The sequence below is a fragment of the Myxine glutinosa genome, chromosome 2, assembly GCF_964187855.1.
Source record: "Myxine glutinosa chromosome 2, kmMyxGlut1.1, whole genome shotgun sequence".
NCBI lineage: Eukaryota > Metazoa > Chordata > Myxini > Myxiniformes > Myxinidae > Myxine > Myxine glutinosa.
Window position 1 is genome coordinate 4805928 of NC_136262.1, and position 25429 is coordinate 4831356.

General features: G+C 45.8%; 1 protein-coding gene across 1 annotated transcript in view; it reads right to left on the reverse strand.

Moving 5' to 3' along the window:
• The window catches only part of IQGAP1 (IQ motif containing GTPase activating protein 1), a 236125-nt gene extending 213169 nt beyond the window's left edge, over positions 1 to 22956 (reverse strand). Inside the window, exon 1 of the mRNA XM_078772909.1 lies at positions 22766 to 22956. Within this exon, the coding sequence (XP_078629035.1) occupies positions 22766 to 22829 (64 nt within the window). The 5' untranslated portion in view covers positions 22830 to 22956. The remainder of the gene's footprint in view (positions 1 to 22765) is intronic.
• Positions 22957 to 25429: the final 2473 nt, after the last annotated feature.

A 25429-nucleotide genomic window follows, 5' to 3' on the forward strand; every position in this document is an offset into this window, starting at 1 on the left:
AATGCCAGACTCGTCGACGCTGAGGAGGCTCTCTGAGAATGGTCAGAGAGATGTCCACTTTGACAAGCACATGATCAGATGAGCCGATTGGAGCAGAAGAAGAGCAGCAGACATTTTCAGGGAAGTTTGTCATAACCAAATCCAGAAGAGAAGATGCTCCGTTGACTGAGATCCGGGTCGGGAAATTGACAGATTGTGTCAGTCCCAGTGAGTCGCAGAAGTCCTTTGCTGAAGAGCCATGGCTGGTGAGAGAGGTACCGACACCCAGCCAAATGGCATGGTGACAATTGAAATCACCACATATGAGGAAGAGAGAGTTGGGATGGGTAGATAGAAGTTGGTCCATATTATCAGACAGTGAGATGTAGATGGAGTCATCGCTGTTTGGTGGACGGTACAACACACATATGAACAAAAGGTGGGAGCGAAGGGGAAGCCGTAGCCAAAGGTATTCCTGGGGGTGAGGTGGAGAGAGGGCAGTGGAGGGCGAGTGAGGAAGAGAGTTTTTTATAAAGATAGCAACCCCACCTCCAGGACGAGGCTCAGGTCTATCATACCGGAGGAGGGAGTAACCTGGGAGAGATACCAAGGCATCAGAGACATCATGAAGGAGGAAAGTTTCTGTTAAGCAGATCACATCTGGTTTGTCAGAAGCAACCTGTATGGAGAGGTCAGTCAAGTTTGAGCGAAGGCCCCGGATGTTTGAGGTCCATACCGTTAATGAAGAGGAAGGGGGAGCATCGGGTCCAGAACAGGGGGGGGAGGGGTAGGGTAAGATGTGGAAGAGGAGGAAGAGGTAGGGAGAGCTGTTGAAGGTGTGTCAGAGATTTCAGAGATTTCAGAATAGCTTGGAGAAAGGGAAGAATGGGGCGGACAAAAGGTTTGATGGAGATTGGGTGAGGCACAGTGAGGTGTTATTTGAGGAGGGGGATGCTTTGAGGAGGAGGGGTGAGAGGGGAGTCTAGGAGGGGAGGAGCGAGGGAGAGTCTCGGAGGGGAGGGGTGTGGGGGGAGTTTAGGAGGGAGGGGAGGGAAGGGGCAAGGGGGGAGATTTGAAAGGGATGGGTGATGGGGAGGATTTGGAGGGGAGGGGTGAGATTGGATTTTGAAAAGTGTACGATTCATGGGAAACGAACATTTTTTGCAAAATGAGTTTGAGACCTTCGAGTCAAAAATACGTTTGAGGACACTGGAGGAGGGGTGGAGTTCTGGCTAGTTTAGGGAATGTAGAAAGGAGGAACTGTAAGAGATGGTATTATATATATTTTTTGGAATGAATAGATTTGGTGAGCAAGACGAAAGCATCCTTTTGTAGGAAAAGAAGAAAAGGGTGTTATAATATACGAGAGAAAATAGTTGTTCAGGGGAGAGATTATACATTTCTAGCCGCGTGATCGCGAACGAAGAACGAACGAACAAAAAGAACAACAAATAAACGAATAAGACCTGGGAAGGAAATATTTTTGGGGGGTTTTTTTTTTTTTTTTTTGTGAGTACAGATATTAAACAAGGAGGTACGGGGTGAACGACTGGTACGAAACAGAGAACGAAAATAATTTCAGCGCATTCGACGAATCGCTGAGAGAAAAAACCACAAGGTCGGAGACGGTACGGTAGTCTAAGCCTACGAGTACTAGGCCGCAGAATACTCGATACCATTAACCGACGATTGTGTATACATGTATGAAAAATTAGCACCGAAAATTTTCCAAAAGATACGCTGTAGGTACACACACCGAAAGATAGATACAGTCTCGACAAAAACACGATTGTGATAGATCACTTAGCTTCGAGAGCGTGAGCGCATGGAGCAGCTTCAAAAAGACGTGACCTCGCCGTGATCCTCGACAGGAATCGGTTTGGACAGGAATCGCTTGCCATGCAGTGACAATAGCCTGCTGCAATTCATGCGCAGAGGTCGGCTGCTGGTCCAAGTGGTCGATTTGACACGTTCAATCTGCCCACAAGTTCTCTATCGGATTAATATCCGGGGACATGGCAGGCCACTCCATATGCTCTACACCACGGTCAGCAAGAAAATGTTGGATCATGCGAGCACGATGAGGCCATGCATTGTCATCTTGGAAGACAAAGTTTCCTCGAAAGGCTACATGAGCAAATGGAAGCAATGTTTCTTCCAGAATGGCCCTGCACGTGAACTGGTTCAAGTTTCCATTCAGAACAACCAGGTCAGTTTTGCCACCTGCATGAAAAGCAGCCGAAACGGTCACCCCACCACCTCCAGCTTGGACTCTTGGCACGACACAATCTTCATGCACTTGTCTGCGCACTCGGACATGGCCATTTTGACAGGCCAGAAATCAAGACTCGTCACTGAAGATCACGTGATTTCAGTGTCCTGGCTGCCATTGACGGTGCTCTCTGGCCCACTGCAATCGGCGCTGGCAGTGTTGTCTTGTCAGGCGTGGCTTTCTCAGGGGACGCCTGGCACGATAGCCTGCTTGAACCAGTCGTTGGTTGACTAGCCTTCTGGATACAGGCACATTTGTCAGTTGCTGCCACTCAGCCCTAAGCCGATTAGCTGACTTGGTACATTGCGGACTTGGTACGGCCATTGCGGACTAACCGGTGCAGCTGGCGATCATTCCTCCTTGTGGTTCTGTGGGGACGTCCTGGCCTCGATATTGGAGGAGGGACACCCCTCTGAGCATTTCGTTTCGGGATCTTTGACACCTGACCTTGAGTGATGCCATACTGCCGAGCAATAGCACACTGTTTCATGCCGGAATTTCGTAAAGCCACCACTCCATGACAAACAGCATTGTCGAGTTGACGGACCATCTCCAGAGGAAGCGGCAATAACTTTTGTAGACGTGCAGCAGTTGTTTTCCACTAATACAGAACGCAACAACCCTTATATATCCGATTGTGAAGCCAATCGTCAAATGTACCTGTCCGTACATTTTGTCAGGCCACCTGTGATATAATCCTGTTATTGACTTCTTCCTGCGACAGACAATCAGTGACATGGTTCTTTTAACAAAGAAATCACCGAAGCGGAAAAGAAACTCACCAGATTGATATTCTGAGTTCAGAAAGGAAACCCAAGTCAAGAAAAAATATATATTCCATATTAAATGCCAAGTCATGTCTTTGTCTTTCTGGAACATGTCTTTCAATCCTGACAAATCTCACACTCTTACTATGTCTCTCCGAAAAGATCGACTGGACAACCCTCCCATCTACTTTCTCAACAATCCTCTCCAAGAAGTTCTGTCGCTCAAGATTTTGGGTCTCACTATCTGCCATGATCTTTCTTGGGAAAACCACATTTCCAAGCTGGCCTCCAAAGCCAGTCGCCGACTGGGCATCCTCCGTCGTGCGAAGTCCTTCCTCGGCACACCTGAGCTCCTCACCACATACAAGGCTTTCATCCGCAGCTCAATGGAATACTGTTCTCCCCTATGGGCCGGTGCTCCTGCCTCACACCTAGCTCGGCTTCACGCTGTTGAATCCAAAGCTTTCAGAATTATTGGAATCTCCCGCGATGAAGCTATCTCTGAGGGCCTTTCACTCACTCACCGCAGGCAGGTAGGTGGTCTTTCTGTCTTCTACCGACTCCTCTCCGGCCTTGCACCCCCAGCTCTCTCTGTGCTCTGTCCCCCAAATATTCCTACAGGTCGCACAAGATCTGCCAGCAACCCTCTGATGGTTAAACTGCCGAAATCTCGGCTCTCTGCTCACCTTCACTCTTTCATTCCTCTTTTCTCCCGCCTCTGGAACAAACTCCCTCACTCCCTTCAATCCCACTCCTCCCTCCAGGTCTTTAAAACAGCTGTTCACCACCATCTCTTATCTTCCCCCATCCAAAACCTTGATCTTTTCTACCCCCGCTAATTCACCCCAGATCCACCTTGTTTGAAATTCCAACTTCTTTCCTGGAAGTCCTGGCAGTGTCCATATGTTTTATACCTCTCCCACCGCCCCCTTCCCACGCCCCCCCCCCCCAAAGCCCTCGCCCTCTCTCAGATCTCTCGATGTCTCCATGTCTCTCGGTCCCTGCTCTCAAATGTTGTGTTTGTGTCCTTCCCCCTCTCTCCCCATCTTGTCTACCGCTCCCTATGTTATATGTTTTATGTGTCGGTTTGTCTTTCTGTGTGATTAATGTTCGCTCTTTCACGAGCCTCGATTTTGTATACAAAAAAAAAAAAAAAAAAAAAAAAAAAAAAAAAAGTCTGTATATATGTATATATATGTATATATGTATATATATATATATATGTATATATATATATATATATATATATATATATATATATACATATATTGTTGCGGATCTCAAACGTCGGCCTTCCCCTTACGAAGGGGGGATTAATCCCATTGTCTTATCTAGCCGACGTGATCCGGGGCTATGACGTTCCTTCCGGTCAGCGCTGAATAGGGTGGTAGGCCGAATTGTTCCTATTACCTAATTACCAGCACCTCCCAGGAAGCAAGGAAATAACCCCACCCGAACCACGGTTGTAGTGGAAACACCGAGCGATAGCGAGCCGTGATCCGGGCCGTTAACAGGTACTAAACCCGATCCGAGCGGTTGTAATCGTGCCACCCTTACCCAATGGAAGAAATCGCTAATACGGTCGGATTAAGAAGAAAGGAAGAACAGATTGGTTTATTAACACTATGTACAGTGAAGAAGAAGAACACACAGTGCAGCCTTAGTACAGTCTTACTTATCCCTGGACACGGGCCCGTTTCACACTCAGTCACACTCTCAGACACTCACACGGGGATGTACATGGTCAGGGCGATGGTCCAAGGAATGGCGTCCACAGCTCGCTCCGGTCCCCGACTCGCCCCGCGGAGAAGATGGAAGTACGGCAGGCAGGCGTTCCCCGCGTGTCGTTGGCGCGGCTCGGACAATTATCGGGGGAAAGGTACGCTAGGCTGGCAGTTACTTCGCGGCTCAGCCACGTATGTAATAGAAGTACCGGCGCTATTTGCGCTCCCAATGCAGTTCAATGCCGAAGCGCCTCTCCCACAAGTCCTCTGCAATGCGCCGCTTTCAATAGTCCTTCAAAGCCAATTCTCAACGAGACCTTTCACAGTCAAAGTTCCCCAGCGTGTTCTTTACACAGGCAATCCTCAACGAGTCCTTTAACAAAAGCGCCTCTCCCAATAGTCCTCTTGCACGAGCGCTGTTGCGTAAGTCCTCTTTCATGCCAATGTTTCGCTTCCCTCACGAGTCCTGTTGCAAAGCGCTTATATCCTCCAGTCCTCTTGCATGAGCGCTGTTGCGTAAGTCCTGTGGAAGGGCTTTGTGAGCGCGGTTATATAGCCACGCCTTTACCATGCCCTATCAGGCCATGTCGCCCGAGCCCTGGTTGTCGTTGCCTCTTACCGGCTCCGCCCTTGATGTCTGCTTGACGTGGCCACACCCCGACCTCGCGCTCCTCCCCCTTTTCAGGCCTACCTCGTGGCATTTGGCTGGTTTGAGCATCCTAATGCGAGGGCAATAGTAAAAATGGGGCGCAGACTGGATACTGCCCAACGAGGTAGGTTTGGAGGGTGGGCCACAAAATGAATGGGACCTACTCTTATTTATTTTACACAAAGCAGGTATCACTAATGGAAATGGCCGACTCTTACATATACTATGACATAACTAATGTTCTAAGGTGGCCTACGGCATGTGGACTAACTATGGGGGCAAACCTTTAACCTTTATTAATCAATATGTACATTCTCAGAACCGCAACAATGCACCCCTCCTTCGCCAGGCTCGTCCCTGAGCCGAACCCACCCGGTTCTGATGCAAGGATCAGGACTACTTTTTAATTAGTGTGACACTTAGGTGTAGTTTCCCTCGACATACCGCAACCGCAACAATATATATATTACAGATATATACTGAAACGCAAAAGAAACTTACCACCTTTGAAACCTTTAAATATCAACAATAACACTGCGTGTAGTAAATGTGTGAACTTATTTGTGGACAATAGTGTCCTCACTGTCAGACAAAACGGTCACGGATGGTCACCTGAACCTTCAATGGTCACTTCATAGCACAGCTGTTGAACAGCCGTTTTGACTGTCAATGATTAGCCAAGGGGTACGGGATGATTTAATGAGCTGCACGTGATGTCTTGATATTGGCTTTAAAAAGGCCAGTGCAAAATGGGCATTTCAATCAACATGCCACGATTGTCAAGGGATCAACGGCAGCGTGCCCTGGGCATGCTGCAAGGCGGACTGAGCTACCGTGAGGTGGCACGTCGCCTTGGCTGTTCACACCAGACGATATCGGCCCTGGTGGACAGAGACACCCTCCACAACTCTGCAGATGACAGACCTCGATCAGGGAGGCCAAGAGTCACCACTGCAAGGCAGGACAGGCAGATGGTCCGAAGTCACCTGCGGGATCGATTCCGTCCGGCATCCCGCACTGCGGCAAAAACTCCGGGGCGTGCAAACCCACGGATCTCCAATGATACTGCACGAAGCCGACTGCATGACTATGGTCTGACTGCCATAAGACCATACAGAGGCCCCGTGATGACGGCTGCCCATCGCCGCAACCGACAGAGATGGTGCCAGCAGCATCAGCGGTGGACCTTGGCGCAATAGAACGAGGTCGCTTTTCAGCTTTCACACTTGGGCCACCCCACCTGTTGGCCTGACGCACACAACAATCGGCATATCGCTCGCCAGTTCTTCTCCAGACACGCTCACGCCCATCAGGATTGTCCACACAGAACCTTGACTCACCGCTGAAAGCGACCTCGTTCCACTGCGCCAAGGTCCACCGCTGATGCTGCTGGCACCATCTCCGTCGGTTGCGGCGATGGGCAGCTGTCATTACGGGGCCTCTGTATGGTCTTCTGGCAGTCAGACCACAGTCATGCAGTCGTCTTCGTGCAGTATCATTGGAGATCCGTGGGTTTGCACGCCCCGGAGTTTCTGCCGCAGTGCGGGATGCTGGACGGAATCAATCCCGCAGGTGACTTCGGACCATCTGCCTGTCCTGCCTTGCAGTGGTGACTCTTGGCCTCCCTGATCGAGGTCTGTCATCTGCAGAGTTGTGGAGGGTGTCTGTCCACCAGGGCCGATATCGTCTGGTGTGAACAGCCAAGGCGACGTGCCACCTCACGGTAGCTCAGTCCGCCTTGCAGCATGCCCAGGGCACGCTGCCGTTGATCCCTTGACAATCGTGGCATGTTGATTGAAATGCCCATTTTGCACTGGCCTTTTTAAAGCCAATATCAAGACATCACGTGCAGCTCATTAAATCATCCCGTACCCCTTGGCTAATCACTGACAGTCAAAACGGCTGTTCAACAGCTGTGCTATGAAGTGACCATTGAAGGTTCAGGTGACCATCCGTGACCGTTTTGTCTGACAGTGAGGACACTATTGTCCACAAATAAGTTCACACATTTACTACACGCAGTGTTATTGTTGATATTTAAAGGTTTCAAAGGTGGTAAGTTTCTTTTGCGTTTCAGTGTATGTATGTATGTATGTATGTATGTATGTATGTATGTATGTATGTATGTATATATATATATATATCTATATATATATATATATCTATATATATCTATATATATCTATATCTATATATATCTATATCTATATATATCTATATCTATATATACTAGGGCATGCCCGTACTATATATAAGCTAGGACGTGCCCGTACGTGGGTGCCCGTTCCTTGCCAAAAAAAAAAAAAAAAAAAATTTGTGTAGGGGTGTGTGTGTGTAAACATCCTAGGGCGTGCCCGTACGTGGGTGCAAAAAAACATGCGTGCAAACAACAACAACAAAAAAAAACTTTGAAACCACGTGGCAGTAACGACCACAGAACCCCCCCCCCCCTCTATTTACATGAATGGTTTGGTCCATTCGCAACGACCACAGAACCCCCCCCCCCCCCTCTATTTACATGCAATGGTTTGGTCCAAAGCGAACGGTTTGGTCCATTCGATGTGATTCGATGATTCGATGTGAATGGTTTGGTCCATTCGCAACGACCACAGAACCCCCCCCCTCTATTTACATGAATGGTTTGGTCCATTCGCAAAGCCAAAGCGAACGACCACAGAACCCCCCCCCCCTCTATTTACATGAATGGTTTGGTCCATTCGCAAAGCCAAAGCGAACGACCACAGAACCCCCCCCCCCCCCCTCTATTTACATGAATGGTTTGGTCCATTCGCAACGCCAAAGCGAACGGCGAACGGCTAAATCGCCATAGCTCGGTAAGTACTTGTCCGATTAATTTAAAACCTTGAAAAGGCACATCCTCGGGTCCCCAGCAATATACCTGGCAAGTTTAAAGTATATCGGACCGGTAGTTGTCGAGAAACAGCGGTCACAGACAAACACACAGACACACAGACACACAGACACACAGACACACAGACACACAGACACACAGAGATTACTGGAATTATAGATAGATATATCTATATCTATATATATATATATCTATATATATATATATATCTATATGTATCTATCTATATATATATATCTATACATATCTATATATCTATCTATATATACCTATCTATCTATATATATATATATATATATATATATATATATATCTATCTATATATACCTATCTATATATATATATATACACATATATATTGTTACGCCGTTACGGTCCGCGGTTAAGGATGTTATATTTGCCGAGCGGAGGCCCCGCAGCCGAACAGTTTTTCCCCGACTCACCCGATTCACCCAGACGTTGGCCGTATCGCGCCACAGCTATTCAATGTGGGAAAACTCTAAAGCGACCAAATGCAAAGAGGAAGAAGAAGAAGACGTACGGAGGAATAACAGGTTTTATTAATTATTTTCACAAGCCAAAGCAAAGAGAGCAGTTGGTTATATACAGAAAATGGAAGGAGCAGGCACACAGTGAAATCTTTAGCTTACCTATACAAGCTTAATTAATAAACCCCAGGACAACGTTAAAGACAGACGGACGATCACACTTACACGGGGAAATGCAGGTCGGAAGGAATGGCTTGGAGATGGGTGGCTTTTAGAGGCAAGGAAGGTTCAGCGGGTACTGGGCATGGTCGGGCCAGAAGGCACCGCCGTCAAGAAGCCGAGCTTTGGTCCCAAACTGCACGGGCGAAGTTCCTTTCTCTGTACTGCTGCCTCGTGCGCTCCTTGCGTTGCTCCGGTCCGCTTTTCCTGCAGCGCGGCACGTTTCACGGCGGCTCGGTCACACCTGCTCGTCTCCAGCGCATCTCCTGGACCAATCTCCGTAAAAGCTCATCTCTTTTGGGAGCGTCCCGCGGCGGGTTATATAGGCCCCGCCCTTCACCCTTTTCGAACCTCCCCCAAACGTTCTCTCTCCGCCCTCTCAAGCCAAACCCCTCGTTCTGGGTTGGATGAGCGGGGCCGACTTACTCCTCCCCTCTATGACGAGGTGGAGACCCGCCTTTCTTCTTCAGCGTTACCTCGTGCGTAATGGAGTCAAATGCAGCAAAGTGGACGGCAGATGGAAATGCAGCAAAGTGCCTAAAGAGGCAATTGCAGCAAAGTGGCGAACCTGGCAATTGGAAGCTGCCATGGGGCGTCAGAGGGCCTACTCTTATTTAATTTGGTGCAATGAAGAGTCAAACTAGTGGGAAACACATCCTTAGCCTACACAGAGAATAAGGGACTAACTATTTAAAAGGATATATCGTGTCCTGTGTGTAGGTTTATGGAATTAACTAAGAGGACGAGCTGCGACCATTCTTTACATTACGAGGGTCAGTTACACACAACAAAACCATACTTTTCACATTCGTTACACTTTCTCAAAATTGTTACACTTCTCAAATCCGTTACACTTCTCAAATTCGTTACAATATATATGGCATGTTGTGTGTATATATATATATATATATATATATATATATATATATATATATATATATATATATATATATATATATATATATATATATATATATATATATATATATATAAGGGTGCATCAAACGCCCAACTATTTTTAAAAAGATGTTGGATTGATCTGTCCCAAATTTTATTTTGTTCCAATCATAAAAATAAAGTTGCTATGCAAAATTTGGTAAGGTTTGGACATCATCTTCTGGGTCCACCTCACCATTTCATATTTTGAGTCGGTGGTATCAGAGTTGGAAATTTGACACGCAGCTGTTTTGAGGCCCATAAATAAAAATGAAAGGATTGACCGATTGCTACATGTAATAACTCTTTGTAAAGGTATTATTGTGCTCTGTAGCAATATATCATCATCATAGGGATAGGGATACAATTCATTTATATACAAATAGTCAAAATAATGATTTTTTTCAAAATATGGATATAAAGCTAAATGAAGAGTATTTTTAAAATATAATATATAAATTAAAGAATATCCTGAATGTTGTAGTCATCTTGTCTTTACAGAGATCTTTTAACTAGACAAGATGATTAAAACAATTATTAGGCTATACTCTAATAAAATTGGATAATTGATTTATTTGTTGTACATAATTATGAAATGACATTATTGTTACTAATACTACCTTTTTCTTTCAGATAAAACAATGGATGGCACAGTAAAGAAAGCATCTGTTGCAACAAGAGAGTCCACCAAGGTGTTTGGTCTTGGAAGTGCCATAACTGAAAAAGATTCCCAAATCAATGGCACCAGACTTCCAACTTGTTTACAAGTACTACGTCGTTTCATGTGGCACACGGAAGATGGCAAACTTGAACGACGCTCTCGGTGGGAATCAGCAAAGCTTGTACTGCAGAAAGTGACACCATTTTATGGCAAGGCTAATATTCCTATCATCTCTGAACGCAAGGCTATTGAGAAAATTATCAAACTTGCAGATGATAATTCCAAGCTTAGATCAATCCCTATCAACCGAAGAACAACTCCAGCAAGCATCACAAAGGTGAATCAAATGGAGATGAAATTTATGGAGACATTTCCCTTGTGGCCCAATGATGCTAGTTCTCACATCAAGAATCCTGAAGACTTAGCATTCCTGGAATCTATGAAGACAGATCGCTGTGCAACATTTGGCTGCCAAGATAAACTGTTGGCAGATAAGATGCAGCGTAAAGTGAACCGCGAGGAAAAAGAATCAGAGAGGCGAGCAAGTATGGAGCTGGAGTTCAACATAAATACTACAACCACTGTGTATAATATTAGTGACAGTGATGAAGAAGTAACTCTTGGACCTTCAACAAGCACACCAACAACCTCAAGAAGTCATCATCGGTTAGTTAGACCTGGCACATCAGTTTTCATTCCACATGACATCCTGAAGAGGCCCAGTCTTGTTTCACTGGCAACAAGGATGAAGATCCTTGATAACTCCTTGATAAATATCAAGATATGATAAAATATGAATATGATAAACCTTGATAAATATGATAAACTCCTTGATAAATCCTTGATCCTTGATGAAGATCCTTGAGAAAAGAAGATAACACCAACCCAACAGGCTGCTTTCACAGAAGCTCTTATTGAAGAAACAGGAGGGGATGTAGCGAAGGTGTCAACATCATATGCTACAGCAGATAAATCAAGACGCAAAATTGGACAGCATATTGCTACTACCTGTAAGGACAAATGGATACCTCCGAAGCTTGCTACGTTGCACTGGGACTCAAAGCTGCTTCCATGCTTAACTAACCAAAACACTTTTGAAGAACGCCTGGCTGTGCTTTTGGGTTCTCAAACTGATATGAAGCTGCTGGGTGTTCCATCCTACAAGCCTGGAACAGACCGTAAATCTGGAGATATAATTGCTCAGCTGACTAATAACCTACTTGAATCATGGAACTGCCAAGAGAATGTTGTCAACTTGACATTTGACACAACTGCATCTAACACCGGCCACATCAGTGCAGCTTGTGTAACAATTCAACAACGGCTTAACAAAGCTCTTCTGTGGTCAGGCTGCAGACACCACATTGGTGAAGTCATTCTTACACACATTTTTACTGATCTTAAAGTTGAAGCATCTAAGTCACCAGATATCTTCCTCTTCTCAAGGTTTCGCAAGAACTTTGAAATGTTTCCACACACATTCAATGAACCACTTTCACGATTTGATCCATCTCAACTAAATGAAGCAGCAACAAGTTTGACAAGTGACTGGCAAAATAATGTTCTCAGACTCTGTCACACCGAGCAATCTCTAAGACGTGATGATTATTTGGAATTTGTTGATCTGTGTACTGTATTCCTTGATGGTGAAGTAGCTGAACATCAAATAACCTTCAAGCGTCCTGGTGCACTGCATAAAGCCAGATGGATGGCGAAGCTCCTCTACTCAATCAAATTATGTCTCTTCGAAAAACAAATCGCTTATCTTCCAGCAGGTACAATTACCACAGAAAAACAAGTGCCAAAGATCAGAGAATTTGTCACGTTTGTCACTCTAGTATACAGCTCCTGGTGGATGACATGTACCTCTGTCACCGATGCCCCATGGAATGACTTGCAGCTCATCTCCAAACTGAAACAGTATGAAGCTGTCAATGCTGGAATCTCAAGAAGTGCCCTGAAAGCCTTCAAACGACATCTCTGGTACCTCACAGAAAAGATGGTTCCACTTGCCCTCTTCAGCTCAGTTGTTCCTCATGACTAGAGTCCCTGTATATAGAGAGTTGTGTCAACTCAAATTTGGACGCCATTTTGTGTCTAAGTGTGTCGGATTAGATATACATGTACATTCGCGATATGGGGTGATATATTCTAAACCTGCTAAAAAAAATTTTTACTACACATATTTAGTCTTATTATTACATACAGGTGATATTTGTTTTGTCAAAAACTCAGCTATTGCCATGAAAAAGAGCTGTGTGGTGATATTAAAAGTGGTATGGCAATGCATATTACAAGCCAACACTGCATATAAGAGCTAACATTATAAGTAAGACAAACCAATGCTGTCGTTCTCTGAATTTTAATAACTTTTAGAAAGGAGTGTGGGCATATCCAATATTTTTTAAAGGGTGCCGAGAGCAATTCCGGTGTAGGACTTCCAGCCGACATATAGTCTAACACACTTAAAACAATTCTGTACGTGGTATTGCCATATTTCTATAGTGTACAACTTTAGTTTTATCGACATTTATATTCAATTTCCATTGTAATGATTTAACAAGCTGCAAGTCAGCTTCTGTCTCTGACATAAGGAAAACGTCATCGGCATCTAGTAAGATTGAAACGTTCATTTATTACTACACCCTTGCCCAGAACTCTGATGGATACTGCCTGATCGATTAATATGTTTCATAGCTGGCGACTTGGCTGCACAACCCGCAAAAAAATTGAGCAGGTCCCCCCCTAAAATTGCTTTTATGATTGCCGATTAGGCTAAAGATTTTAAACCAAAAAAATAACTTGCCTCGGAATAAGTTTTGAATGGACGGACAGACAACTGAAAACAAAACGGACCATGGGTTTCCCACCCCTATAAAATCAAAATTAATTCCCTCTGAAAAAGTACAGTGACATTGCCCGCAGACTACCCAACCGCAGACCAGGCAATGTCACTGTACCGGGACATTTCATCAATCAATGACAATATGCGGTCCGCTAGGACTACCCGAAAAAAATTGAGCAGGGTTCTTCCCACGGAAATGCATTTTTGGTCAGCTCCTTGAAGATTATAAACAAACAAAAATCACTTCCCTTTAAAAGGGTTTTCAACGGACAGACAACCAAAAAAAAACCGAGCAGATAGAATTGCTTTTGAACATCGATCATCAAGCGGCGTGGGCCTACCTGGCAGAGTCTCGAGGAGTCGATCGCTTTCCAGCTCTTTCGTCTGACTTTCGCTTCCCAAATTTGTCTTCTGACTTTATCACTTGGAAATCTATACATCTTATATTTCCCAGATTGGTTTGAACAACCAAAAGCAGAACAACCAGTCATTTTGTTTGGCAATAAACAACATTCCCGTACCAAGCTGACGTTCACGCACGGTGAAGTTAGACACAAAATGGCGCCACAAAATCACGTGACCAGAAATCTCGGGTCAGCGCATGGCGCAACTCTCTTTATACAGGGACTCTACTCATGACCATCGCCGTGCTCTGGCAGACAGACTTCTGGAGGTTCAGCCAGATTTTCCAGTAACCAACCCACAAGGACGGTTTGGTACTGGGTTTGGAAAGCCCAGATTTCCTGATGACTTGACTGAGAAGACCACTCTGGCTGATTTTGTTGGACCACATTCATGGTATCTATTTCATCATCTGAAGCTTGACTGGGCATTTCTAGTTACCGATGTTCAAGAATGGACTAACTCTGCAGCCTACCAGACATCATGGACTAATGTTGAAGCCTTGAATGTGGTGAATGACTCTGCAGAAAGGGGAGGTAAGCTTAGCTCTGACTTCCTTTCAGCAGCCAGAAGTGAAGACCACTACCAAAATGTGCTACAAGTTGTTGAGCACAACCGCAAGGAGTAACCGAATCTTCGAAAGCGAGCAGCTCAAGTCTAAACTGTCAGAAATATCCATGAAAACTACAGTATCTTTGTTTTGTTTCTATTTTCAGGTTCATCCATAGTCAGATGTACTCGTATTAAGATGATAAATGCTAAGATTGTGTATATGATTCTACTGTAATAAAAATTATATCATTCTGGTATCTATAATACATATGATTATACCAATAAAATCATGATTTTGACTATTTGTGTATAAGTGAATTATATCCCTATCCCTATGATGACTACATACTGCTACAGGACACAATAATACCCTTCCAAAGAGCTATTGTATGTAGCAATCGGTCAATCCTTTCACCCCCACCTATGGGCCCCAGAACAGCTGCGTGTCAAATCTCCGACTCCGATACTCCCGACCCAAAATCTAATCTGCTGAGGTGGACCCAGAAGATGATATCAAAACCCCACCAAATCTTGCATAGGAACTTTAATTTATGACTGGAACAAAATAAAATTGGGGACAGATTGTTTTCTTGACATAGGGGCGTTTGATGCACCCTAATATATATATATACAGTGGAACCTTGACTTACGAGTGCCCCAACTTACGAGTTTTTCGAGATACGAGCCGTCACTCTGGCAGTTTATTGCTTTGAGATGCGAGCCGAGATCCGAGTTACGAGCTTTCGCCACCCGGTCACGTGGTTATCTTGCCGTGCACGTACAGTATCTCTGTCGTAGTATAGCGCTGCATTTTAGTCAAACTCGGTATCGTTTTGAGCGCACGGTTCAGACCTTCAAGAAAAAGTTTATTTTGTAAAAATCGAGCCACGCGTTCAAAAGATATGACCGGTTTTGTTCGCCGGCACGTCGGCGCTCGAATCGAATCGAGTTAAAACGAACACTGCCGTTGTCGGGTCCGTCTGAGACAACCACCGGGCCTAGAACGCTGGGACCGGTCTCGTTGGATAGGCCTGGATCAGATCTCGAAACGCTGGAAGCTGCACCTCTCTGTGATAATCTTGTGGACCATGACAAGAGATCGTGCGACACGTGGTTATCTTGACGTGCACGTACAGTATCTCTGCCGTCAACTTGTTCAGAGTGCCGGCGATAGCTCGCCTTCTCTTTGTGGAAAACACGGTGAGATCCTTAACATCCAACAACTAATGGGACGCAAACGGGGCGCCCAGTTTAGCGGTACACACATTGATGAATCACCCTGCCTGTGATTCACCCATGACAGGTTATAGCTGGGTCGGGATTCAAACCCAGGCTGGACAGTTTAGACTTTAGAGTCAAGTGTGCGTACCTCCAGTCCAGGCCATCCTGCCAACTTGTATGCTGCATACAGGTGAAATATAAAGCGCGAGATATTTTTATATATACTGTATATTTAAAAAAAAATTGGTGTGGTTTTTGGCGGGCTGGAACGGATTAATAGCATTTCAATGCATTTCAATGGGGAAATTTGATTTGAGATACGAGCAATTTGAGTTACGAGCTCGGTCACAGAACGAATTAAACTCGTAAGTCAAGGTTCCACTGTATATATATATATATATATATATATATATATATATATATATATATATATATATATATATATATATATATATATATATATATATATATATATATATATATATATTGTTACGGCCCGCGGATAAGATGTTGTGTTTGCCGAGCGGAGGCCCCGCGGTCGTACAGTTTCCCCGATTCACCCGATCCCCGAACGTTGGCCAGATCGCGCCACAGATATTCAATATGGAAAACTCTAAAGCGACCGAATGTAAAGAGGAAGAAGAAGACGTACAGAAGAGTAACGGGATTTATTATTTACACACACAAGCAAAAGGAGCAGTCACGGTTATATACAGGGAACATGGAAAAAGCAGGTGACACAGTGAGAATTACTAGCTTATCTAAACAGGCTTAACTTATACCCTTGACAGAACAAACAGAGACGGACTCACACGAATGGGGAATGGAGGCAGGAACGATTGGCTGGACCGGGAGGAAGGTTCAGCTCAGACCACAAGCTGGAAGGCTTTGCAGGGCGCACAGCAAACCCGGCCTCGTCAGGCTGGGAGCGAACAGGGTGACGTCGTGCACTTCTCTCAAGGCTTCCCCGCGCACTTGTGTTAAAGGCTTCCTTCTCGCTTCTCTTCCCTCCTTGCGCACTTCTCTCTGAAGCTCGTCTCTTTGCAGAACTCAGAACTCATCTGCTTGGGGAGCGTCCCGCGGCGGGTTATATAGGCCCGGCCCCTCAACCTTCGTGAACCTCCTCGATCGCTCTTCCTCCGCCCTCTCAAACGAAACCCCTCATGCTTGGTTGGTTGTTCGGGGCTGGCTCACTCCTCCCCTCTATGACGAGGTGGAGACACGCCCTTCTTCTCCGAGCCTACCTCGTGGCGAATGGAGTCGCGGAGGGAACAGTTGGCAATTGCGGTTTTTGGGAATGGGAATGAAAGGGGATCTATCTATTTCACTTGGTGCAATGGAGTATCATTTTAATGGAAGACAAAGCCTTAACCTCATACACAGAATAAGGAAATAAACTACTGAACAAGGGTATTATAGTGTCCTTCAATGTATGCTTTATGGAATTAACTACCAGAACGCCCTTTGACCTTTATACAACAGACTGGAGCAAGGAGGGCTCAGAATAAAGCAATAATTCATACCAATTTACAATACAATACAATCAAAAAAATACAATCCTCATATCCGCAACAATATATGTATATATATATATATATATATATATATATATATATATATATATATATATATATATATATATATATATATATATATATATATACATACACACATAGTGTAGCAGCATAGCAAACCTGTTGTGCATTTTGTGATACAAGCACCAAATTTGGCACAAATGTACATTAATATGTTGCGAACATTTTCAGATATTGGGCCACTTGAAATTCCGTAATTTTATTTTTCAAATTTTTTCAAATTTCGTAATTTCAAATTTTTCGGGTGACACCGTCACAATTTCGGTCTTCGAGGCCGGCCGATATAGTGGGGCGGCTTAGCCCAAATATTCAAAATAATTGTGCATTTTGTGATACAAGCACCAAATTTGGCACAAATGTACATTAATATGTTGCGAACATTGTGTGGTCAGCAATGAAGACGAGAGTCTGAATTACATGTATGCAAAAGATCTTGTGAACCAGTGAAGCAAATACCACGGGTAAGCATGAATTAAATCTAGGGCATGATATAATTTCCATGATGTTTACCTCTACACTCAATGGTGGAAGGAGGTAATGTTTTGATCCCAGCTTGTCTGTATGTCTGTTTTGTCTGTTAGTCCACAAAATTCCAGACAAAGCTTGTAGTAGTGGTAGTTGTAGTGGTAGTGGTGATAACAGAAATTGTTATATAGAACTGAACTTATATTATTATTATATGCAGAAAATAACTTCATTTCTATATGCCCTGCAGTGGACAGGTTAATTGGTTTATGCACTGAAGGGGTCACCCTGGTGTGCACTGCTGTGTTCTGCCTCACTGAGTTGTTCAGGTATGATATACTCAGCACAAGCTTCCGGTCGGCCCGGAGTGGGGGTGCGGGGCCTGTCACGGAACGTCAAAACAAACGGCCCTGCGGGGCCGCCCAAAAGTCGGGCGTGAGGGGCGCGTCCACTAATGGAACGCCTCTCGCTTCCCAGATCGAGGGCCACGTGGTCAGGAGAACCTCGTCCCTTCCGGTCACACTTTTGCCTATCGGCCGGCCTCGAAGACCGAAATTGTGACGGTGTCACCCGAAAAATTTGAAATTACGAAATTTGAAAAAATTTGAAAAAAAAACATTACGGAATTTCAAGTGGCCCAATATCTGAAAATGTTCGCAACATATTAATGTACATTTGTGCCAAATTTGGTGCTTGTATCACAAAATGCACAATTCTTTTGAATATTTGGGCTAAGCCGCCCCACTAACACATTATACACACACACACACACACACACACACACACACACACACACACACACACACACACACACACACACACACACACACACACACACACACACACACACACACACACACACACACACACACACACACACACACACACACACACACACACACACACACACACACACACACACACACACACACACACACACACACACACACACACACACACACACACACACACACACACACACACACACACACACACACACACACACACAGCAAGTTGTGTATTAACTGCATGATCAAGTGAACACCATAACGAGTGGTCTCGAAGGTGAATGCTGTTCTTTTGTTTTTTCAAATTTATTTAACTCTACTGCTGCCAATTTATTAATGCCCAACTAAACCGTGTTCACATCCGCCATCTTTCAGAACACCTAAGATCAGCGGCGTGAAAGGGTGGGGGGGGGGTGGGGGGGGAAGGAGTTACGGTGTACTTACTGTACGCTCAAAGCCAAGAACGTCTTTACTGAACGCAAACAGATTTCACTTAAGGAATTGGGAATGAGGATGAGCTACAGGAAACAAATTACTGAAAGATGTGGATTACTGTAAGTGTAAATAAACCAAATAAATAAATAAATCAAATAAATCAAATAAATAAACCAAACTAGAACGGCACAGTCGAGAGCATACCTCCACCAGGTGAACAGTTTACGTTTTGTATCCCAGAGTAGACGAGAAAATCACTAAAGAATCGCATTTCATCAAAATTATCTGTACGTAACTTTTTGATATATCCTGCTTTGTGTTGGTTTTAGCCCGATCTCCCTATGGTTAAGAATCACTAAAAATAAAATAATTCTCATATCCGAATCCAAATTCAGATATTCACCCAAATATAATCATTTCGTCCTCGTCACATTCGCTACCTCTCTGCCAAATTTCGTCCGAATCCGTCCACAACTTTTGAGATATCTTGTTCACAAACAGCCAGACAGACAGACAGACAGACAGGGGTGAAAACATAATGTCCATGCACCTTTTGTGGTGCAGGTAATAAATAAAGAAATAGAGCAGAAACAAAGGTTTCAGAGACTCAGGAAAATACTTGGGATGCGAAGACTGGTATTTACTTGAACAACGATTCATCTCGACATCGACAGTAGGCATGAGCAAGCACGAGCATCGTCTGTGCTGTCCAACTGGGTTCGAATCCCGTCCCAGCTGTAAACCTCCATCTTGGTTGGGGGATTTCATGTGTGCGCCGTCCTTCAGATCGACGTTAAACTGCATATCCCGTCCGACAACATTCGTCGATGGACATAAAGATCCCACTGTGCTCTTCATGGAGTAGGCCAATCAGGAGCAACCTGAACCAATCACAAATTCTTCCACAACTACCCTACAAAGGCAAATGCAAACCACCCAGTCTAACCGTTGCCAAGAAACTGATTCAGCAGCACCGACGACGCTCTGTAAAGAGTACGGTTCATCACATGGACACAGCAAGACGTTTGCCTTCAACAACAATAATACATGTTTAACAGGAATGTAGATTAAATAAAGGAAGGCATATTAGAGACTAGCAGAGGTACCCGGCTTTGCACGGAGTGGGAGGAGGAGGGGGAGGGGGAAGAGGAGGGGAGGGGAACGGGGGGGAGGGGGGGAGGGGGAAGGTGGGGGAGGAGGAGGGGAGGGGGAAGAGGAGGGGAGGGGAATGGGGGGGAGGGGGAAGGGGGGGAAGGGGGAGGGAAGGGTGCGGGGGTGCCCAGGGGAAGAAGGGCCCCTCCCCTCCCCCCTCCCCCCCTTTCCCCTCCCCCCCTCCCCTCCCCCTTCCCCCTCCCCCTCCCCCTTCCCCCTCCCCCCTCCCATCCCCTTCCCCCTCGTTCCCCTCCCCTTCTCTTCCCCCTCCCCTCCTCCTCCCCCTTCACACCAGGGGGGTTGACTCAGCCTGTCATCCCACCGAGGTCGGAAGTCGGAACTCATTGTCGTCAAATAAATGTAGCCTGTATGTTTCACTCTTTGTCACATGCCGTTGGTCCCATGTCAATCGGATGAAGTGAAAAATTAACGTTACGAAGGTTCTCTGGGACGTACTGATTCCGAATAATGAAGTTGAAAAATTAACGTTCCGAAATACGCTAATTACGCTAACAGAAGCGCTGGAGGGAGCACTGCGCTCCCTCCCTTAGATTCCTCCCTCTTCTGCTAGCGCTAATTACGCGTAACACACTAATTTTAAAACCCGAAGTTTTTTAATTTTAAGGTGTGCTGTAGTCAGAAGCGCGAGAAGCGCTGTGCTCCCTCCTTCGAATCCCTCTCTCTTCTGCTGGTGCTAATAATACGCTAATTTTAAAACCCGAAATTTTTTAAATGTTTATGTCTCCGTGACATTCCTGGGACCATCCCGAGTCGAACAGTACTTTCCGCTCGCAAATCCGTCCACGGGTTCTCGAGATCTTAGAGATCATAGATACATAGATCAGGACCAACTCTACTTTATATATATAGATAGACGGCAGACTCTTGGTTTTTAGAAGCTAATTAGCTGCATTATGATCGGATGTCATAACGCCTAACGGCGGCATAATTTTTTTGTTTCAAGCCAAATAAACATGAAAACAATAAGAAAATGACAAAACAATAACTTTAATAAAACACTCAACGGGATCTGTCCCAAAAATTGTGCGGGAAAGGACGTGATAAAAGCGAAAATAAATGTCAGAGGGGTGATTCGAACCCCGGACTCTGAAAAGATAAGGCGTCATGCTAACAGCTCGACCACTTCGACCCGTCATTTCCGGAAAGCTATTTGTGAGAGTGACTTGAAACGAAAGATTATTTTACGCGCTGCTGAAAGGTATTTATGCGTTATTATTTATTCGCTAGCAAGTGATTATAAATGTTTATGTCTCCGTGACATTCCTGGGACCATCCCGAGTCGAACAGTACTTTCCGCTCGCAAATCCGTCCACGGGTTCTCGAGATCTTAGAGATTGTAGACCCGAAGTTTTTTTAATTTTAAGGTGTGCTGTAGTCAGAAGCGCTAGAAGCGCTGCGCTCCCTCCCTTCGAATCCCTCTCTCTTCTGCTAGTGCTAATAATACGCTAATTTTAAAACCCGAAATTTTTTAAATGTTTATGTCTCCGTGACATTCCTGGACCATCCCGAGTCGAACAGTACTTTCCGCTCGCAAATCCGTCCACGGGTTCTCGAGATCTTAGAGATCGTAGATAGATCAGGATACAGACACAGAGGCCAACTCTACTTTATATATATAGATGAGAATAATTTACAAGATAATAGAGAAGGTGGGTGGGGGAGGTTAAGAGATGGTGTGGGGTGGGGGGGGGGGGGGGGGAGGTTTAGAAATGGTGTGGGGGGGGGGAGGTTTAGAAATGGTGTGGGGGGGGGGAGGTTTAGAAATGGTGTGGGGGGGGGGGAGGTTTAGAAATGGTGTGGGGGGGGAGGTTTAGAAATGGTGTGGGGGGGAGGTTTAGAAATGGTGTGGGGGGGGGGAGGTTTAGAAATGGTGTGGGGGGGGGAGGTTTAGAAATGGTGTGGGGGGGAGGTTTAGAAATGGTGTGGGGGGGGGGAGGTTTAGAAATGGTGTGGGGGGGGGGGAGGTTTAGAAATGGTGTGGGGGGAGGTTTAGAAATGGTGTGGGGGGGGGAGGTTTAGAAATGGTGTGGGGGGGGGAGGTTTAGAAATGGTGTGGGGGGGGAGGTTTAGAAATGGTGTGGGGGGAGTTTAGAAATGGTGTGGGGGGAGGTTTAGAAATGGTGTGGGGGGAGGTTTAGAAATGGTGTGGGGGGAGGTTTAGAAATGGTGTGGGGGGAGGTTTAGAAATGGTGTGGGGGGAGGTTTAGAAATGGTGTGGGGGGAGGTTTAGAAATGGTGTGGGGGCAGGTTAGTAGAAGGTGGGAATGGGAGGGAAGGATAACGCATGGTAGAGATGATTAGGAAAGGGGGGGGGGGGCGGTAAAATATTACATGTAAGGATAAAAAAATAGAGGGAGACCCAAAATGATACGTGGACGTAGTATGTAGATGTCCCCATAACGGATTTACAGATTTATTATACAAGTGGAATCATTTATTAAATAACCGTTGGAGAAGGCGCGCGATGACGCAGAACGCCACACCCTGCAGGGTAGTGAGGTACAGTGGTTAAACTTAGTGGTTACAGTAAATCATTCCTCGACTCTCCTCTACTTCTAGGATCAAGGAGCAGACAACTTGTCTGACAAGCTCGACAACAGTTTCTGTACATGAGAAGTGTATACTTTATAAACCTGAAGGAATAACTAACCGCCATCCTCGTTGTTCGACACACAAACCACGTTTACACGATTCCCAAGTTCACACCAACCTCCCTACTCACAGCCATATTGAGGCTTGGGCGACTCCAAATCCTCGGGATACGACGATACGGACGCTCTGCTCATTGCGCCGATAACTCCTCCACCTTTTCTTCCTCCTTTAAGATCACCACCTTTCCCTCGTTCCCGTAATGCTGCTGCTGTCCCTTCGCTGTGATGAAACTTACGACCACGCCCAAGAACCGCCTCGAAATGATCAAAATGTACAGCCCAGTTTGCCAGTCACAAGGTATCGCGACATTTGGTATGCGCTCATCAGAAACATCGCGAGAATTGGGATGCGCCATGCGCTCAGCAGATATATCGCGAGAATTGTGATGCGCTCAGCACAAATCTCGCGAGAGCTAAGTGCGATCTGCACGCCGCCAAGCACGCTCTTCATCTTTTTCTGTCACTCATGATGTCATGACGTAAAGGTGTTTCTCTTCAGAGGTAAAATGTGTTGCGCCATTCAAGAGTCAGAAAGCTCTTTTACCTCGTGACTAATTCGACATGAAAGTCTTTCCACAAGCGATTACCTCAGATGATGAAGGTTGAATTAGAGTTTCAGTTTGCAACTTTAACTTCAGGTTAAACTGAAGGGAGGGGTGTGGGGATCGTCGAGGGAGGGTGTGGGGATCGTCGAGGGAGGGTGTGGGGATCGTCGAGGGAGGGGGTGGGGATCGTCGAGGGAGGGGGTGGGGATCGTCGAGGGAGGGGGTGGGGATCGTCGAGGGAGGGGGTGGGGATCGTCGAGGGAGGGGGTGGGGATCGTCGAGGGAGGGGGTGGGGATCGTCGAGGGAGGGGTGGGGGATCGTCGAGGGAGGGGTTGGGATCGTCGAGGGAGGGGGTGGGGATCGTCGAGGGAGGGGGTGGGGATCGTCGAGGGAGGGGGTGGGGATCGTCGAGGGAGGGGGTGGGGATCGTCGAGGGAGGGGGTGGGGATCGTCGAGGGAGGGGGTGGGGATCGTCGAGGGAGGGGGTGGGGATCGTCGAGGGAGGGGGTGGGGATCGTCGAGGGAGGGGTGGGGGATCGTCGAGGGAGGGGTGGGGGATCGTCGAGGGAGGGGTGGGGGATCGTCGAGGGAGGGGTGTGGAGGGTCGTTGAGGGAGTGGGGGTGGGGCGTTGTCGAGAGAGTGGGGGTGGGGGAAGAGAGGAGGAGCGAGGAGGTTCATCCTCTCCTTGTTTGCGTACATAATAAGTATATAACCGTTTAAATATTTACCACCCTGATACAGCTGCTCTCCCTGGCACATATAGTAGTTACTTTGATGTACATTGACACATTGTCGTGGTCAGCGTGACTTTTGTGTTGTTATGTAATGGTTTATAATTAAGATAATAGATTGAAAACATAATATTATGAAAATGTCACGTTTATTATCATGATATTGTTAAAATGATGTCCAAACATTTTGCATTCTCGAGTTACCCGGGTGGGTTCGGGTTAGCTGGGGGTCAATATTTTCGGGTCTCACTAAAATCCGAAATGGAGCGAAATGGACCTCAAAATAACCAATAACTTCCCCATAGCCTACACTTTTCATTTCATTTCATACACAAACATATTAAACCAACCTCAATAACATCCGAAATGGATGGTGATTCAGTAGTAAAATTAAATGTTAAAATACTGATCTAAAACAGGTGAGGAATGAATAAAATGTAATGTTAATTAAGTACCCCTAACCCTAACCCTAACAACCCTAACCCTAACAACCCTAACAACCCTACCCCTAACCCTAACAACCCTAACAACCCTACCCCTAACCCTAACAACCCTACCCCTAACCCTAACAACCCTAACCCTAGCCCTAACCCTAACCCTAACAACCCTAACCCTAACCCTAACCCTAACCCTAACAACCCTAACCCTAACCCTAACAACCCTAACCCTAACAACCCTAATCCTAACAACCCTAACCCTAACCCTAATCCATTTCGGATGATTTTGAAGGTCCATTTCGCTCCATTTCGGATTTTAGTGAGACCGAATATTTTCCCATCTCCGCAAACCCAACTTGAAAAGCGGGATGCAAGCCAACGGACCATCCCCTTGAGTTGAAACTTTTACAGTGTCTGTAAAAATTGTGCTCTAACACATAAATGTGAAAGAAAATCATGCCATTCATACATGAGGTCAGATATGGGGTCAAATGTCAATTGCGTAGGTCAGGGTCTGTCCTTGATCAAATGGTACGGCCAGACAAGAAGTGTCTTTGTCGCTCACTCTTCATTTGTTCAACTTTTGAATATCTTATGATGTGTCGTGAGGGCAGACAGGGGTGAGTGTGCAACATGGGCAGACAGGGGTGAGTGTGCAACATGGGCAGAAAGGGGTGAGTGTGCAACACGGGCAGACAGCGGTGAGTGTGCAACATGGGCAGAAAGGGGTGAATGTGCAACATGGGCAGACAGGGGTGAGTGTGCAACATGGGCAGACAGGGGTGAGTGTGCAGCATGGGCAGACAGGGGTGAGTGTGCAACATGGGCAGACAGGGGTGAGTGTGCAACATGGGCAGACAGGGGTGAGTGTGCAACATGGGCAGACAGGGGTGAGTGTGCAGCATGGGCAGACAGGGGTGAGTGTGCAACATGGGCAGACAGGGGTGAGTGTGCAACATGGGCAGACAGGGGTGAGTGTGCAACATGGGCAGACAGGGGTGAGTGTGCAACATGGGCAGA